This window comes from Branchiostoma lanceolatum, chromosome 9 (assembly GCF_035083965.1).
Source record: "Branchiostoma lanceolatum isolate klBraLanc5 chromosome 9, klBraLanc5.hap2, whole genome shotgun sequence".
Taxonomy (NCBI): domain Eukaryota; kingdom Metazoa; phylum Chordata; class Leptocardii; order Amphioxiformes; family Branchiostomatidae; genus Branchiostoma; species Branchiostoma lanceolatum.
The window spans coordinates 13,699,890-13,717,684 of NC_089730.1; the positions used below are offsets into that span (position 1 = coordinate 13,699,890).

Consider the following 17,795-nt stretch of genomic DNA (forward strand, 5'->3'; position numbering starts at 1 on the left):
CGAACTAAGGTAGATGACCTCACGTTTGCTGAATACGTGTTCAAATATTGGCTGTCTTGGCGGCACTTCTTTCGACCACTGAATGATACATTTCTGAAAACACATCGCAGTGGAGCTCTTGATGAGAGGTACATATCTTCGCTCCTTATTTCATAGAATATATTGCTAGCAAGGCATATATATAAGATACGTATATCACCATGGCAGGCAAGAACTTTAGAGATAATCTTAATTGTCGTCGTGTAGGTATGATAAAACGTAATCTTATTTCAATGGTCCTTAGAAATCCGTCAGAATCTTTGGTCATCCACTCAGAGTTATCCTAGTCTGGGTGCCGTAGTCAACGGTTACTCCGTGGGGTGGGTAAAAGGAGAAAACGTAAACTACAAGGAGGTACCCAGGCCAGAAGTACTTACTTTTATACAATATATTCATACGTTTTTTTTGTCTGCCACCACAATAATTCCTAATTGTCCAAGGTAACAAATGTTATATTCTGAGGCACCTCCGATTTGTAGAGGTAGTTGAAATTCAACAACACTTAGAGCAATTTAGGCTGGTAAATATTGACAACATTCGAGGTTGCAAAGACGTCAGCTAATCAAAAACACTTGTTTATTACCTTCCAGCCATGATGTTACGGAGCTGCCTCCTCGCCCTGGGGTGTGTGGTCGTGTGTCAGGCGGCTAGAATCATCCAAGCACCGCCTGACTCCACAGAGCAAAACACGCGGTGAGTTAAAAAACCTTGATGTCGTTTTGAAAGTAAAATTTGCTAATCGACGCAACAGAACTTTTAAAACTGATTTTTGAACGACAAATTTCCTAAGCTATCAGGTTAACTGTGTAATTGCAGTTTTTAGTCATTGTTCAGATTTTCACAAATCTGACTTCTAATAAGTGATCTTTTTTTTGTCTTGGTCCGAGCCAGTTTAAAATATGTTGCACAACAACCTGTTGCGCAACTCACCCATCGTACAAAGATGACGCCATGTTTGAACAATCTTTGCGCCATGATGTAAATAAGAACCACGATGATTGACATCTCTTTGTTCTGACACGTGTATCGCACATTGATAAGACATTATGCTTATCTCACTAAATTTTGATTTGGGCCTACAAGACACATGGGAACATTACGGCAATAAGTTTGAAGTCACAAAACAACAACAACAACAACTACAACACCAACAGCAGTATTGCTGTAACATTACCTCGGATTAAGGACATTCAATATGTATCGTCCTTGATGGTTTGAAGTCAAAACATGATAAGCCTTTTATTGATAAACCTTGAGGGGCAGTGCCCAGGATTAAACACGCCATATTTTCAACGTGACTAGAACGCACGTTGTAGGCTAGATTGGTGTCGCGCGGTTTGACAAATGTTGATATAAGCTTTGACCCTAGAAAACAGCTGACTAGATAAGACCCTTGCTCACGTTGCATGACGGGGTGGTAAGAGGTAGAAAGATAAGAGGTGGTTTGATTGAGTTTGAATTTATTGGGATCCACAATTAGCTTAACAGCTACTCTTCTTGTGGTCCAAACTGACTGGACAAAACTGCATGACACATGAACACCACAAAATTTCCATATGTACATAAATGATAAAAGAAGCATATACGGCTGTGTAAATACAATTATACAAAGTTGACAATATATCATACCATGTAAAGATAAGGTGACACTAGTACAAGCAGTCATCTTCACGTGGTCTCGCAAAAACTCGTGTAGGTAATCACGTGACCATCTTTTTTTGCAGTTTTTCTGCCAATTATCCAAAATCAACGTTTTTCTTTATGATAATGGTCTCTGTACTAAAATCAGCAAACAATTTCACACTCAAAACACAGGACACCCCTTACTCAAATTCCTTCAGATAAGAAGTGAAAGCTGACATAGATAAATGTAAAATTGGAGGTTACTAGTTAAGTTGATTTACGTGCATGGTTTCCACAGTTTCACTATCTTTGCGTACATGTACTACATTGTATATACACGACTTATGCTCTGTATCTTATTCGCTTCCAATCAATTAGCATGAAATGGCGATATAAAGAACTCATCATTCTTGCTCAAGCAGGAAACAGCCCGACTTCTGCAATGTAGAGTGTCTTGACTTTAAGAGCATTTGTGAGACAGACGACTATGAAGTGCGGAAGTACAAGGATGCGAAGTGGGTGTCCACAACAGTCACTGACGTCACCCTCACCAAGGCAGGCATGCGCGGCTTTGGAAGGCTGTCCAAGTATCTTGATGAAGAAAACGATGCTGGTAGGATGTTGGTTTACTTTGAAGTTAGTTATGTTGCAGTACAGCTAGAAATGTAAATCATTTTTATTCAGATTTAGTGAAACGTAGCAGGCCTTTTTCATCTTCATTTTGTGCCGTTTTAAAACAGTCACGTCTGACTGACCTAGCCTGGGTCCCATCCTATTTCTACCGGGGCTCCTACATTCGTTAGGGTAGCGAATGTAGGAGCCCCGGTAGAAATAGGATGGCACCCAGGCAAGACTGACCCACTTTCTTTACGGAAAGTTGATGTCAGTAAGGGATCAAAGATTGTCGGAGGTCGATACCGTCCCCCGTCCCACGTAAATTCATTTATTTTCACGTGGACTTCATTTCACAGTAGGAGGTATAATGAGGTTGTGCGTTAAAGTTTGCATTTAAAACAATTATGTAGCACAGTAGCAATGCATTGAAACGTATATTCGCTCACTCACTCATCTCCGCCGCTCTTCAGTCTTTCACTGAGGCGGACCGTCAATGTATATTCGAGTTGTCATGAATTCGCAGTGGAGAAGTACCTGTGAAAACCGCGGAAAAAAAACACCGTGTACATTTCAATATTTACAGTATGTCTTTGTTTTATCATTTTTCAGGGGTGAAGATACCGACGGCTCATCCCGTGCTGATACAGGTGCCCACAGAGAGGACGAGCCTGCTGTCCGAGCGGTACACCGTCTCTCTGCTACTGCCCATGGTGTACTGGGATGACCCGCCAGAGCCAACAAACACTGCGGTGAGGCCCCCGTTCCCGACCCCCTGGTTTAGCATTACCGACAGAGGGGGCAGGGTAACTTTGGCTCACGATTAGCTCACGGCGCATATCATATTACAGGTCCCGCGTTGATTTTAACCCCCACAATAGCCCAGTAGCCGCAATGTACCCCACGCGGCCACGTAGAGGTCACGCCCGAAAGTGCAAAACACACGTGAACTGCCCGGCAGGGCCCCCTTTTGCAACTGTGACCTAAGTATTAAACAGCTCCTTTCTTTCATCATCCCAGAAGAGGCAATTGCAACACCGCCTGCTCAATGTTTGGAATACCAACTAACATTAGACACCGTTGCCGCCTCCATAACGATACTGTGGTACTCATCATCAAATCGCGACACTTCATTTTGTAGGTATTCATAGAGAACACCCCGGAGATGGTAGTGTACGTGAAGTCGTACGGCGGATGGGCTTCCGGTTCTAACGCCCACTCCAACTACGTGGACCTAGTTGGCAAGCTGAAAGAGAACAACGAGACTTTCAAGGACGGCTTCTACTTTGTAGCGCAGTACGATGCGTAAGTATTGACCCGTATCACGTTGATCTTGTACAGGGATTGAGCCATTGTCTTACAGTTAACAAGCTTGAGCCGTATTTGTTGATCACCAAAAAGTCGCCGAATTTAGAAATCACAAGAGATTCCATCGTCATTTTTACCTGAAAATGTACCCCATCACATTGGACGGGGCTGTGGGACCTACGAACATCGGGCGTATTACTGCCGATGTCATTCTCATGTAGTCTAGTAGTGCTTTAAGAGCAAAAGGGTGAGGAGCAGAAATCTATATCGATATTCTCCGTTTTACACAGCCCTTCCCAGGAAAGCCACCGTCGCAACGAGATTTGGGTGTTGGGCTCCAGTATCATGGACCAGGTGTACCCCAAAAGAAAGGCAGATTTCACTGCCGGCTCCGTTAGACCCTTCCCCATCCAGTCCTGCGCAAAGAGTGACGTGCGGATGTCAGGACCCATTCAGGGTTACGCTGGGAATGCCTTGCCTCAATGTGGCGATCGTGAAGAGTTTTGTCTTGGTAAGTTTTCAGATAACATCATCATTACATACATTTCCATGCATACAAATACATTGTTTTCTGCGACTATCAAAATACACTTTACAAAATGTACATCTTCTTTGCGGTTTTAGCCTTTTTCCTGATTTATCTGTTGTCATTCTTCCTCCTTACTCCTTTTTTGGGCACTCAATTTCATCTTTCTTCTTTGAAGTCTTCTTTTTTCTCTTCCGAATCTTGCAGCCGTCCACGTGCCTCATTGTCAGTTCAGGACCCTACCTATCGTCCCTATCTTCGGTTGCAGCGATGACTGAAACTATGTTAGCTCTGTTGTGCTAATGATAATTTCTCATTTCTCAACATTTATCAGACAAGGAGTGCCCCGAGTATCAGGTGATCGAGAGGTACGACTCTGGGATCGAGAGGCGCCGGTACACTGGGATCAAGATGGTGTCAGTGACCTCCGAGATGTGTGACGTCATGCAAGCGCGAACTGTGGGATTCTGGTTCCTCTCCAACTACATAAACGGTATGTTTGTATTCTATTTACAAAATCAAGTGTCACACAAATCCAAATTAAGTCGCTAAACGGTCGCTAAACGACCACCGTCTAGTGGAAAGGGGACCTGACTACTTAACGTCACATGTTCACCAAATAAAAAGACTCTTTGTACACAGCCAAGTGATTTTACTGGTATGTAAAACTTACTTTTAGGACCGCATTTGTAAGCAGCGACACCTATCGCTGCAGTGTAAACCAGTCAGAATTGCCCGGAGGAAGGTGACAGACGTTTACTGAAACGTCGGTGAATAAAAACACTTGGTTATACAAGTACAAAGAGTCTTTTAATTCAGTGACTTTACCTGATGAAACTACCCACTGTTGTATGTTTACCACAGGAAGTAACGGCTACAAGGAGAAGATGAACCCAACCACCCCGGTGCTGCTGGACGTGAACTTGAAGGACACCTCCGGTAGAATAGAACCTGCCTGTGACAAGATCAACACCGTCAGCTTCTACCTCCCCAAGGAAAACCAGCAGGACACGCCCGAGCCTGTACCACAGAAAAAATTGTGGTCCAGAGAGTTTCCCCAATCGTCCCGTGATCAGGAAGTGTTCCTCCAGACGGTGGACATGGACGTGTACGTGCAGTGCTTCGACGGCTACGCGGTCAAAAACAACATCATCCGTAACTACCGTGAGCTGAGGCAGGGGCTGAGGGCGGAAGGGAAGTGTTACAAGCCGGGTGTGATGCGCGTGGCGTCGTACAACGATCCCGGCGTGCTGTTCGCCAGGCACAACGAGGTATATCTATCAATCTATCACTCAGTCTTGCGGTTATCTATTGCCATTTCCAAGATCAAACATGCTCCGTGGAACTTCACTCGCTTGTGCTTCCAGACTTTCACTACGAAATTTTTCACGTAAGAACACGTTTTGCCACTTCCACGGAAGCAAATCACAATTTCTTCTTCTATAATCCACATCTCAGGAGGAAGTTTCACGCTGAAAGCTTCTTTCCAAAAGCCGATTCAATGACTTTGGCCCATGGGTATCCAGAAATAGACAATTTCTGCGTATTTCATTTCAATTTATGTCTTGATTCCTTTCAATCTTTTAGCGCTTTCTGGTCATCTATTTCTACTATCTCGTGCAACTGCCTCCCTCTATGAGCACGTACTTGTGTTAATCAAGACATTGTGATTGTTGTGGATACTACATGTGTGAGGCTAACATTGTTTCACAACAACAGGTCTGGTTGGATACCGATGACGAGTGCGCAAAGGAGAACCCAGACGAAATAGCGCTCAAAGGGTGGGAGGAGATCAGGTAGAAGCATTTTCCCATACATTGCTGCCATGATGTAATCTCCAAGGAGATTTTGGCTCATGGCTTTACACTTTGTTGTTTCAGAGGTTTTACCAAAACACGCGTAAAACACAAAACCGACCCTACATCTGCTGGAAGATTAGTCACGATAGGATGGATGCATAAACGTGAAATGACTGCGGCTAGCCTGTTGTGAATCCTTATCTTTATTGTACTAATTATGATACAGTATGTGTTTTTTTGTATTTTTAGATCTTTGATCACAATATTCGACAGATTTGTGCACGGAATTTTGCATTTTGTCCGATAGGAACGAAGATGGGAGCGAAGAAGAGGACAAAAAGGACGTGGCTCCGGCGGAGGACAAGACGACACTACCTTACATCCTGCCTGTCGATGATATCACGGACACGCCTCACGAGTGTGAAATATCCGAGTGTCCGAAGTACAAGACTGTCAAAAAATACGAGAACTTCGTTCAAAGGAGTGTGATCAACGGTACGTGCACTCTTCACAACCACATGGCCATGGCATTTGTATATTTGAAGTTAATTGCTTACTCTTAGGGTATACACTTTGGTAGAAGAGAAATACATACGTGCGTGACAAAGTACTTTGCATCAGAAATAAGCAACAACCAATTTTTGTTCTGTTGTACAGCTACAATGGTCTGCACCAAGACTGTGTCCTGCAGTTACGAGGCGGCTGCGATGAAGAACTTCCTGCTTTTATTTCAGTACATCAGCGGACAGAACTCTGCCGGTATCAAGATCACCATGACTGCACCAGTTTTGACTAAGGTGATTGTGCTGTGTTTTCTAAATTACGTTTGCACTCACGTGACTATGACGTAGGCGTTGTCCGCCATGTTGGTTGGTTACACCTGGACGTTGTCCGGTGAATTTGAATTTGTGCAAAGGAATGCTATGATTTTCGATCGCTCGTGTTCAATATGAATTTGAAAATGTATATTGAACGTTCGAACACAAAAAATAAAAAAAAACATAGCATATTTCGTAGTGACAACATGTATATTGAACACAAAAGATCGAAAACCATAGCGTATTTCGTATTTTCCCTTTTTTCTAACCAAGACGGTGAAAGTGCGGGGTGGCGACACTTGCGAGAGGGAGCACACAACCTGCTTCTTCCTGCCGAAGGAGCACCAAGCAAACCCGCCTAAACCAAAGAACGACCAGGTATTTACATGCATGAAAGTTCATCGCTGTTGGTAGTACGGTCTATAACATTGATTGATCTGATTTGATGATGTACACTGCTTCAATAGCTAACGAAAACGAGCTTATTTGTAGGTACTAGGTAATTTGCCAACGATCAAAGACAAAGACTGCAGAGTCGTGGTAACAAACAAATATAGTACAAACTATTACTTCTGCTACTACTACTAACTACTGCCAGTCAGTCCAGTGCAAATACAAGATAAATATCTTTGAATTTAGGGAGGCAGGTATCACTTAAATTACGTGCTTTGAGCTGCCCCTTCATGTACTTAGCTGCAATTCAGCATTTAGATACATTTCACTTCACTTTACACGTATACCGTGATCAGTTGTTCATCGACGACGAGCACACTTTCGACGTCTGGGTCATGGCGTTCGACGGCTGGGCAACAGACGACAAAGTGGAGAAGTTGATCCACACGTTTATGGTGCAGCTGGTCAACCAGTACGTTCCATACACAGAGGTAGGGTGTCACCACTCATCAATTTTCCAATATCTTTCACTTGTCTGTATTTATGTTCACATGTTCAAGTTACACAAATGCTGGATATCATGAAAATCCATTATTTCATTCTGGACTTATTCTGCTCTTAGACCAACGTAAAATGTCTAAAAATGTAATCTTTTTATGCGTTAAATCGTCAGATGCCCCATACATTTACCTCGGCTTTGTAATCAAGGAAAACAGACCCACACTGATTCTGGTTTCATATATTTAGATGCAACAGCTCATACAGTGTTAAAATAGGCAAATATATAACAGATTGTTTTGTTATTAGAAAAAATAATGATAATCAAAATTAGATAGCCCAACTTGAATCATGTAAAACCTAAGATAGTCATTTTGTCGCAGTGAATAGCTTTATTCCATACTTATGTCTTGTTCTATGTTTACCGTTGTTGCCATACTTTGTACCTGCTACAATAGTCGCGCAAATAAAGTTCTTCTTCTTCTATGACACCGAAGATTAAGCCTGAACTTATATTTCGTTCGTCTATCCCGACAGAATTACTTCGTTGCCAGCTACGACGCCCCTTGGAAGACGAAGAGATACAATGAACTCTGGAACCTGAGGGCTGGCCCGGTGAGGAACTGTATTTGAAGATAATGACGTAGATTCTAGATTCAGTTCTGTGTATGTGAGCGTGGGTGAGTGCGCTCGCGTGCGTGTGACTTTGTGTATGTATGTATGTATGTATGTATGTACTAAGTATGTATGTATGTATGTATGTATGTATGTATGTATGTATGTATGTGTGCGTGCGTGTGCGCGTGCGCGTACCTGTGTGTATGAATGTCTGTTTGTGTGTGTGTGTGTACATTGTATGTGTGTATGTATGTGTGAATGTGTGTGCGTGTGTGCCTGTGTGTATGTATATTTGTGTGCGCGCGTGTGAGTGTACCAAGAAAAGATGATTGTATGCTTCTTTAATCCGTTATAAAAAAAAAATCAGTAGTTTTGTCAACAACATTAACGACTACAGACTATGACCAGACACTAAAGAGACACGTGTTGAAAACACTTTTTCCTTCTTCCTCTCTTCATGTTTAGACATATAGACCCAGACACGACAGCGACGAGTCATTCAAACAGACGACCGAGACATCTCACGAGGTCTCGCGTAATTCTATGCACGAGATGTGTGAGGACGTCGACTGCCCAGAGTACCAGAGCATCAAGAAATTCAACAACTTCGAGGAAAGGGAAATAATGCCAGGTACGACAGTTAACACACCGATCACGCAATTGACATGCATCCTATTGAAAAGAAAGAGTTGCAGTTCAGACAAACTACTTTGATCTGTTCAAGCTCTTGTTGTCTGCTCCGGTAGATTGGGTGTTGAAAACTGACAGTGAAAACATCATTGTTTACAGGGATGTGGGTCTGCAAGAAGAACAGTGACTGTTCCCTGACGCAGACGCCATCTTCCCTCTGGTCGCTGCTGAACTACATCTCAGGTAGCAACGACAGGAACGTGACAATCAAGACGACAGCTCCTGTTCTCCGAACGGTACTTATGATCACCATCGTCATATAATGATAGTCGCCGCATATCAGCAACTACACGTACTAAGGTGGACTGTCGTTGTTCTCCAATGTGTCTTGTCAGCTGCTAATCGCTGTGCCTCTTTCAATCCACAACCATCTCTGCAAGGTGTCACTAGTTTTTGCTTGGTCACCTCTATTTCTCTAGATAGTTGTAACCTCAGCATTGTCGTATTCCGGCAAGTTTAGGAGGACTGTGGCAATAATGATGATGATGATTAGTTAACACGCACCTATAGTCTATAAGAAATATCATGGGCCCGTGGGAATTCTGATGTTGAATCAACGAAGATCTGCTTTCTTTTGAACAGAAAGGCGTTTTAACGACACAATTGCATTCCCCGCAGATTTCTTTAAATATTTGAGCCTTTGGAAAGAAATCAATCATGTGGCGAATTCACTCCACGTAGCTTTTGATTAACTATTACTACATTTATTCTTTTGTTGATTAAGATCAATCCAGCAGACTTCGGACGAAAAGGGTGCGACAAGGAGACTACGGTGTGCTTCTGGCTGCCGAAGGAACATCAAAACAACCCACCGCAACCAACTGAAGATGGGGTAAGTGGTTTACAATATATACATCATATGGAAACACTGCGTAAATGTAAAGATATTTTACTACCATATGCAGATATACTATACAGATAGGAAAGTAAAATTTCAGGGAGCACCAGTGTGATAGATGTTATTTTGTGCTTCCTAAGGTGTACCTGTACGAAAGTCGTGGACCAGTTGCTTACGTCATGACCTACGGTGGTGTTGAGGAGACGGAGGAGGATTTCTCCAGAAGAGCCCTGAAGTTCATGCACATTCTGGACGGCGCTGGGATCTCCTTCAAACCTGTGAGTTATCATACTGCGAGAATGCATAATTTGTTTATCTGTTCTTGATCACGCACCATGTTGCAGGTTTGGACATCACATATCTAGTGTTAGGAAGCAACCCACAATATTAAACAAATTGTTCTGATTGTTTGTATTGCATACCCTCTAGGCCGCCTCATGGTGTAACACACGAGGTTGGTACTGGGCCTCCATTACAGTTCTATATGAGAGACTTCCGTGACAAAATTTAGCTACTCATTTTCACCCGCCTGTGAAGTGAAAAAATTTGGTGCTAAGTGCCCTTCAAAATGGCACAACATCGGGACCTCTCAGGGATTAGAACTCAGTACCTCCGGGTTCTGTATCAACAGCCGTAACCGCAATGACAATGTCATCGTGCCACAATGTAAGAATATTAAAACATAAGGTACTTATACGCTGATGTAACACTTATTTGTTGTTTGCAGGAGTATGTGAAGGCTGTAACCTACGATGGGCCTGAAGTGCCAAACAACAAGCGCCTCAATGAGATATGGCTCATCAAACCAGAACAGTAGGTAGTCTTCGCTTGTCTGTCATAGACAGCCTGCCTGATACAATGATACAGTATTCTAAAGGTTACTAGTACACTATCCAAGTTGGCCATCATCAAAAGAGCCTGCAAGTAATTCTAATGATTGAAGTACGTTGTCACATATTAATTTGATAGACCTTTGATGGTCACAACATTTATGTCTAACATCAAGAATGGTGATTTTTATTTTCCGACAAGCCAAGCCAAGTCAGTCACTGGCACTGCCGTTTTCTTTTTGTTGTAAACCAAGTGACGACAGGGTTAACCTGAGTGAGGAGGATTCCGAGGAGGCGCTGGATCCCGTGGAAGAGAGATGCAGTCAGCAGGAATGCCCGGAGTACAGGGATGTCAGGCAACACAACGGCTTCGTCGAAAGAAGTATCACACCAGGTGACGTACCACTTACATAGTAACAAACGCTCCTAATGTGGGGTTGCTAACTTCATCCCAGGCAGTGAAGTGTTTTTTTTTTTGGCTTGCCTACACGTCCGTCTCTCTCTGTCTCTCTCTAGCTCTCTGTCAGTCTCTCTCTGCCTGTCTGTCTGTCTCTCTCTCTCTCTCTCTCTCTCTCTGTCTCTCTGTCTCTCTCTGTCTCTCTCTGTCTGTCTGTCTCTCTCTGTCTCTGTCTCTGTCTCTCTCTCTCTAGCTCTCTGTGTGTCTCTCTGTCTGTCTGTCTCTCTCTATGTCTCTGTCTCTCTCTCTCTGTCTCTGTCTCTGTCTCTGTCTCTGTCTCTCTCTCTCTCTCGGTGCGTGCGTGCGTGGGTACGTTGGTGAGCGCGTGCTTGTGTGTGTCTGTGTTTGATGTCATATATCCTCAGTGCTGCTATTTTTACTTTGTCCTTGGGCCTGGGGATTGTCACAAAGCAGTATGCACGGATCGAAGTCTGCCATCTTTCATTGCTATGTACATATATTGTACAATCAGGGTCAACTGTACTATTTTACTTGACGGATAACGTTTATGTTTAACCATTGGTTGTAGATCTTAGAAAGAACGTGTCATTGGTCTGAGAATGACCGGATAATGATGATGTGCTTGTATCAGCCCATTGCTATGTCAACTAAATAATTAAGATTTAATGATATATTATCACGTATCGTTTGGTGATATAAACACCGGAAGCTTGCCTACATGTGATTTGTTACTCCTCATAAAAATGTTGAGATACACTCAAGCAATATGATCAAGAAATAAGTACCATATCTTCTCCAGGCACATGGGTGTGCAAGAACACGAGACGATGCTCCCTGACGGAGACAGACTCTGCGTTTTGGTCCCTGTATAACTACTTCGCCGGTAACAACAGCAAGAAAGCCAGGGTTACGATGACTTCTCCCGTTCTACATGCTGTGAGTATTTCTCTAAGTGATCAGAAGTGTGCTATTCACCGCTGATGAATACTTTCATTATCTGAGAACACCAATTGACATCACACTAAATACCTCAGTTAGCATTTGAGAATAGCTAACGTTCTAACTTTCTATTGAATGATAAACGTGTTGGTAACTTGTCTATGTTTTCCATTGACTCATCACACATGGAATCATTGTATACAGATGAATCCCGCTGACCTGGAGAGGGACAGCTGTGACAAGCTTTCCAAGCTGTGCCTCTGGCTGCCCACCGAACATCAGAAGGATCCACCGCAACCCACCGAAGACGGGGTGAGTGCCTTACAATACAAATGTGAATGCTACATGCTTCCCAACATGTGGCGAGTTTCCTGGGGAAAAAAACTCACGATAACTTATATTCGTTTGAATTACACAGTATATATTGTTGCTGTAGGTCTCCCTTTTAGCAGTGACTTGGCATAGGAAAAGACAGGATATTTACTGAACTGAACAATACATTCTTTGAATCGCTTTTAGTCTCCGGAGAGATAATTCCGTATCTAAAAGCTTAGGCGTGTGTACGTGACGTTCTTTCCGTCGCTGAGAACATTAAGTTGAAACAATTGAAAGAATTTCAGCACCTGGGACGTATTTGAATCTTCAGAAAGACTTAAGTTGGTGCGTTACAACATAAGACAGTGTCATATGCTTACCTACTGTACAGAAAAGAATACGGATTCTGATACCTGAAGCAGTATCGCACGCACTAGTTGAAATAGCCAATCGTTTTCGCAGGTGTACCTGTACCAGAGTCGCGGCCCGCATGCTTACGTGCTGACGTACAGTGGCGTTAGGGCAGAGGGGGAGGAAGAGTTTGCTGCCAGAGCTAGGGAATTCATGAACATGCTGGAAGAGGCTGGCATCGAATACAAACCGGTAAGCTCTCTTCTCTGCAACAGTCTTATACAACGGGTGGTAACGTTTTCCCTTGCAAATTTTATGTTTGTAGAGTAGGATATACATGTACTATACTATAGGAGTAGGCTTAGGGCGTTGTGATCTCAGTTGCCAAAAATTTGACGTAACAATTTTAACTATTTTCTCACAGGAGTACGTGAAAGCCATCAGTTATGATGGACCCAATGTTCCTGTTAGGAAGCGAGTCCATGAAATCTGGCTGATCAAACCAGAACCCTCAGAGTAAGTAGTTCCCTTGTCAGATTATTTGCAAACCTCTCTTCAAAAGAATTACAGAATACTACTCATATAAACTGCACTGTAAACACCAGTGTTGTTTTCCTATAGTGTATATTTCTGACAGTCCCTAGATATCTCATCATATACCAATGAGAGTAGTCCGAGAACCTACTTAGTAATCATTGAACTTGCACACTTTCACCAGCTCTCGCGAGATCTTGGATCCTGTCTCCGAGAAGTGCAAGCGGATCGAATGCCCGGAATACAAGTCCATCAGGGAGCATGACGGCTTCGAGGAGAAACGCGTCATACCAGGTACGGAAATCTCAGGATCGGTGGGGATTATCATAAAGTTGCCCATCCCTGTTTCTATAGTCCTGGGGCAAACAGGCCACTACAGTAGGTAGGAGGCTAGTCCATTGATTGTGGGGTATGTTCAACTCCCATACCCGTTCTCATGAGTGCAGAGCGCTAAGCAGAATGTACCATGCCTGGGTTTAAAACACCAGCGAGCGTCCAAATACGTGGCAAGCACTCTCGGTGATGGTTAATTTTGTGCAAAGTGTTTTAGATTAGTACAGTATTCGATTTACCGATATTCTAATCTCGAGGTTCATCACATATGAGTCATCTTCAGAATATATATCAAGTTTGACGTTGAGTATACTGAGATTACATGTTTTTCTAGAAAGGAATATAAACATTCATAAATATTAGAATCAACTTCATAGAGCGTGGGTATCTAGTTGGTCAACCTACTTGTAGCTGTAGGCTCTTGACGTTGAGGTGAGAATGTTTTCTTACATACAGGTATGTGGGTGTGTAAGAAGTCTACTGGATGCTCCACGACTAGCGCCTTCCGGTCCCTGTTTTACTACATTTCCGGCAGCAACAGCAAAAATGCAAAGATCAAAATGACAGCTCCTGTACTACGGATTGTAAGAGAGTCGTCCCTCTTTTTTCTCAGCTATTTACTTCTCTTATCAACCATGAAAGGATGTTATTTTGTAATTTTGACAACCAGGCAGCAATATACGGTCTTCCTCTATTGGATATGATCACACGTAGCGTTAGACGTTGGTGTGGCAAGGTTATGGTTGTTGTGTTTTATTTGAATTTATCAATTGTAAAAGGGAGGGAAAAACAGGTGCATAAGCATGTGATTTTGAATCCCTGTATTCTTGACGAGACCCTCGCCCAACGTACTCCTCCATCTTAACGTTTAGATGAACCCAGCTGACCTGGATCGTGAGGACTGTGACAAGGAGACCAAGACATGCTTCTGGCTGCCGGAGAAGCATCAGGAGGACCCTCCTCAACCTACTGAAGACGGGGTGGGTAACGTCTGGGCTATCTCTCAGTGTGTCTGATGATTCTGGTATTTCACCTGAGTGTCAAGCCGATCGAAATCTTGCATCTTAAGCACACTACCTGGACCTCTCTCTTTCCAGACAATAAACTAGATGCCATTTGCAAGCTGTATGATTTGCTTAAAGCCCCATGCCACAGGCTATGGAGCATTTAAGCAATAAATGGGGTTAACCATGTGTGACACGGAAATAAAGTCTGTTTTGACGAAGCGCCCCCTTATTTTGCGAACATTACATGAAACTGCACCTCTGGCTCACATTCCTCAAACTTGCGATGTAATATTAAGGTGTTATACGGACTAGATACTTGCAGGTGTTCTGCTGACGTTCAAAGACTGATGTGTTACAATGATTGTCTCCACTCACAGGTGTATCTGTACAGGAGTCGCGGTCCGGTAGCCTACGTCCTGACTTACAGCGGTGAGAGAAGGGGAAGGGATAAGGAGTTTCAGCGAAGGGCGAAGGAATTTATGAGCAAACTGGACTGGGCAGGTCTCAAATACAAACGGGTATGTCACAGTCTAGTTAGCTTTTTGATATGTTTCACACTTACGCACATTCTATATTATAAACGCCGTCATCGACATTCAAAATTCTCCAAGCATAGGAGTTGAATAATTTGATGCAATGTGCGATTTCAAACATTTAGTGATTTCTATATTTTGTTGTCTCCAGGAGTACGTGAAATCCGTAGGGTACGATGGACCGAGCGTTCCTGACAGCAAACGCGTGAGCGAAATCTGGCTCGTCAAATCAGAAGAGTAAGAACCTCTTTCTAAAGAAGCTCGGTTTTTGGTAAAATGTATGATTTACGCAATACCAACTGGCAGACATTTTGAAACAAGACGATAGGGGGTCCAGACCTACACCACTTAAGAGCTATCCGCCGCTAAATATCACGACCCTAGCACTTCCAGAAAATTATACGTCAAACTTTGAAGTTCCGCTGCAGTGCCGTAGGAAGCTACTAGGCGACCCATTATCGAATTTGACCGTTGTTTTTCCAACACCAAGATACCCATAGAATAGCATACAAATTCATCGACACCTTCTCGAGTTATGCTGTTTACATCCAACACACATGCATACACAGCCATAACCTTCTTGAAAAGGTAACAAGTGAAACGTTGTCCACAGTGCTGAAGACTACCGCGGTAAGGTGCTCTCTACCATGGAGGACAGGTGTAAGGTGATGGACTGCCCGAACTACTGGAGCATCAAGAAACATGACGGCTTCGAAGAGAGACGGATAATGCCAGGTAGGTCATTGGTAACGACGACTCTTTTAAAACTTCCTACTTTGGCAGAATCAGAGATGTTGAAAGGATGTCGAAAAATAATGCCTCTGTAAACAATCTCGGTCACAGACGAGCTTGTATTGTAGTGTTCATTGTCACTTCTGATAAAGAAGAGTAGCTAACATGTTCCCAAACACTCCTGGTGCCTGTGTAAGAGCTGTGAAATGTGGACGGTAACATCAACAATTGCAGTGTAAATGCACCTCAAATCGAAAATTCATGTTGTCACTCTACATAACCTGCCAAAAATGATTTGACATTCTTTATATTTTGAAGAATATCGACTACCACATCAACTTGATATATGTTCTAACACGTCTGTAGGCACGTGGATCTGCAAGAACTTCAGCGCATGTACCATGGAAGAGGCATCCACAGAGTTCTCCTGGGCTGTGTTGGGTTACCAGAGCGGTGGCAACTCCAAGAAGGCCAAGATTAGAGCGGAAACTCCGGCCGTCATCTGGGTAAGACTGTGATTACGACCACATTGAACGTTGACTACATGTGACTTGAAGTTATCTACGATCTGATAGGTCTTTTTTTAAATCTTCTTCTTGCTGCCTAACTTTATAAGTAATGGAGAATGGTGTGCCAAACGCCTACTTGAGGGTGCTAAGGGTTAAAATCTACTTTTAATTCTGATATTTGTTACATCAAGAAGAAGTTGACGATAGTGTTATGGAAATTCTCCCAGATGCACCCATCTGTCCTGAACACAAGAGGCTGTAACAAGGACTACACCATTTGTCTCTGGCTGCCCAAAGAACACCAGGAGGACCCTCCTAAGTCAGTAACACATGGGGTAAGTAAGGCAAATCTCATAGGCTTCATGCTAGAACTAAACATAAGAGTTACATGATACCAAATATGAACATACACTCCCGTGTGTGTATGTGTGTGTGTGTGTGTGTGTGTTTATATGTTTGTGTGTGTGTGTGTGTGTGTGCGCGCGCGTGTGTGTGTGCGTATGTCTCTGTGTGTGTGTGTGTCTCTCACACACATTCTCTCTAGCTCTCTCTCTGTGCGTGAAAGAGAGAAATGAAAGTTTTATGCCAAATATTATGTATATTCATTTACTTTGTATTTCCCCCACCCCACAAGTCTGGGGCGATGTTCCTGTACCACAGCCGCGGTCCTGTTGTCTACGCCATGCCGTACAATGCCAGCTTCCGTGACAAGACAGACAAAACCTTTACCCAGCATGCAGTAGACTTCATGGACAAGCTAGACGCAGCTGGTATCGAGTATAAACAGGTAGGGACCCAGTATGATTTTAACTAACAGTACGCCAAATTTTTCTTTTTTCGGACTGTTCTATTTGCTTAGAGATAGTGGAGTCACATATAGCCAAGTCATTTAGCACACAATCTCAGTCCTGAGCTGGTATTTAAGATATTGTCTCCCTTCCTAAGGTGCTATTCTCTCTGTGACCCTTGCATTTGTCATATCGTTTTTATTTCATCCCTCCCACAGGAATATGTGAAATCCGCCATGTTCGGTGGTGGACCGCGAGGGGAAATTCACGAAGTGTGGCTGGTCAAACCAGAAAGGTGAGGAACACTTTTCCTATCGAATTGAGTTATACAATCTAAGCAAGCAGATTTTTATGTCTATAGAACTACATGTTGTATAATCATTATCATAGCAAACAAATACGTTTTCAACTGATATTCAGAAAAAGTACATAGCTAAGATTTCCTCCAATACAATATTTCAATTCTTTAGTGAGTTTACTTGTTGTACAGGAACGAAGTTCTGCTGGCTATCAAGATCATTTACACACAGCTAGTAACATCTACCTGCCAGCATGTCGGTAGGCCTCCTATTCTCCAAGCAGAGCCTCGATCGGGGGGCTAGTAGTGGCCGGAATTTTTAACGCTGCCCTCCGGATCCCTTCTAGCCTGAGTGTCAGCCTTTTTAGCTTTCGTCCGCTACACAAGCTCCGCTGCGTTACCCAAGCTGAGCCTTGGGTAGAGTACGGAAGCTAAAAAGGCTGGCA

At 43.2% G+C, this 17,795-nt stretch overlaps 1 protein-coding gene across 1 annotated transcript in view; it reads left to right on the forward strand.

Annotated features, from left to right (window-relative positions):
* Positions 1–17,795, forward strand: part of LOC136441577 (uncharacterized) — a 21,688-nt gene continuing 3,893 nt past the window's right edge. Inside the window, exons 1-34 of the mRNA XM_066437936.1 lie at positions 1–128; positions 630–732; positions 2,085–2,275; positions 2,887–3,026; positions 3,416–3,579; positions 3,873–4,093; positions 4,443–4,601; positions 4,973–5,379; positions 5,828–5,904; positions 6,215–6,402; positions 6,565–6,704; positions 6,999–7,103; positions 7,475–7,609; positions 8,154–8,231; positions 8,700–8,865; positions 9,024–9,160; positions 9,649–9,756; positions 9,903–10,040; positions 10,490–10,575; positions 10,847–10,986; positions 11,810–11,946; positions 12,154–12,261; positions 12,727–12,867; positions 13,040–13,131; positions 13,334–13,443; positions 13,939–14,066; positions 14,355–14,462; positions 14,867–15,007; positions 15,174–15,259; positions 15,636–15,757; positions 16,121–16,260; positions 16,491–16,598; positions 16,898–17,050; positions 17,270–17,346. Of these exons, the coding sequence (XP_066294033.1) occupies positions 122–128; positions 630–732; positions 2,085–2,275; positions 2,887–3,026; positions 3,416–3,579; positions 3,873–4,093; positions 4,443–4,601; positions 4,973–5,379; positions 5,828–5,904; positions 6,215–6,402; positions 6,565–6,704; positions 6,999–7,103; positions 7,475–7,609; positions 8,154–8,231; positions 8,700–8,865; positions 9,024–9,160; positions 9,649–9,756; positions 9,903–10,040; positions 10,490–10,575; positions 10,847–10,986; positions 11,810–11,946; positions 12,154–12,261; positions 12,727–12,867; positions 13,040–13,131; positions 13,334–13,443; positions 13,939–14,066; positions 14,355–14,462; positions 14,867–15,007; positions 15,174–15,259; positions 15,636–15,757; positions 16,121–16,260; positions 16,491–16,598; positions 16,898–17,050; positions 17,270–17,346 (4,541 nt within the window). The 5' untranslated portion in view covers positions 1–121. The remainder of the gene's footprint in view (positions 129–629; positions 733–2,084; positions 2,276–2,886; positions 3,027–3,415; positions 3,580–3,872; positions 4,094–4,442; positions 4,602–4,972; positions 5,380–5,827; positions 5,905–6,214; positions 6,403–6,564; positions 6,705–6,998; positions 7,104–7,474; positions 7,610–8,153; positions 8,232–8,699; positions 8,866–9,023; positions 9,161–9,648; positions 9,757–9,902; positions 10,041–10,489; positions 10,576–10,846; positions 10,987–11,809; positions 11,947–12,153; positions 12,262–12,726; positions 12,868–13,039; positions 13,132–13,333; positions 13,444–13,938; positions 14,067–14,354; positions 14,463–14,866; positions 15,008–15,173; positions 15,260–15,635; positions 15,758–16,120; positions 16,261–16,490; positions 16,599–16,897; positions 17,051–17,269; positions 17,347–17,795) is intronic.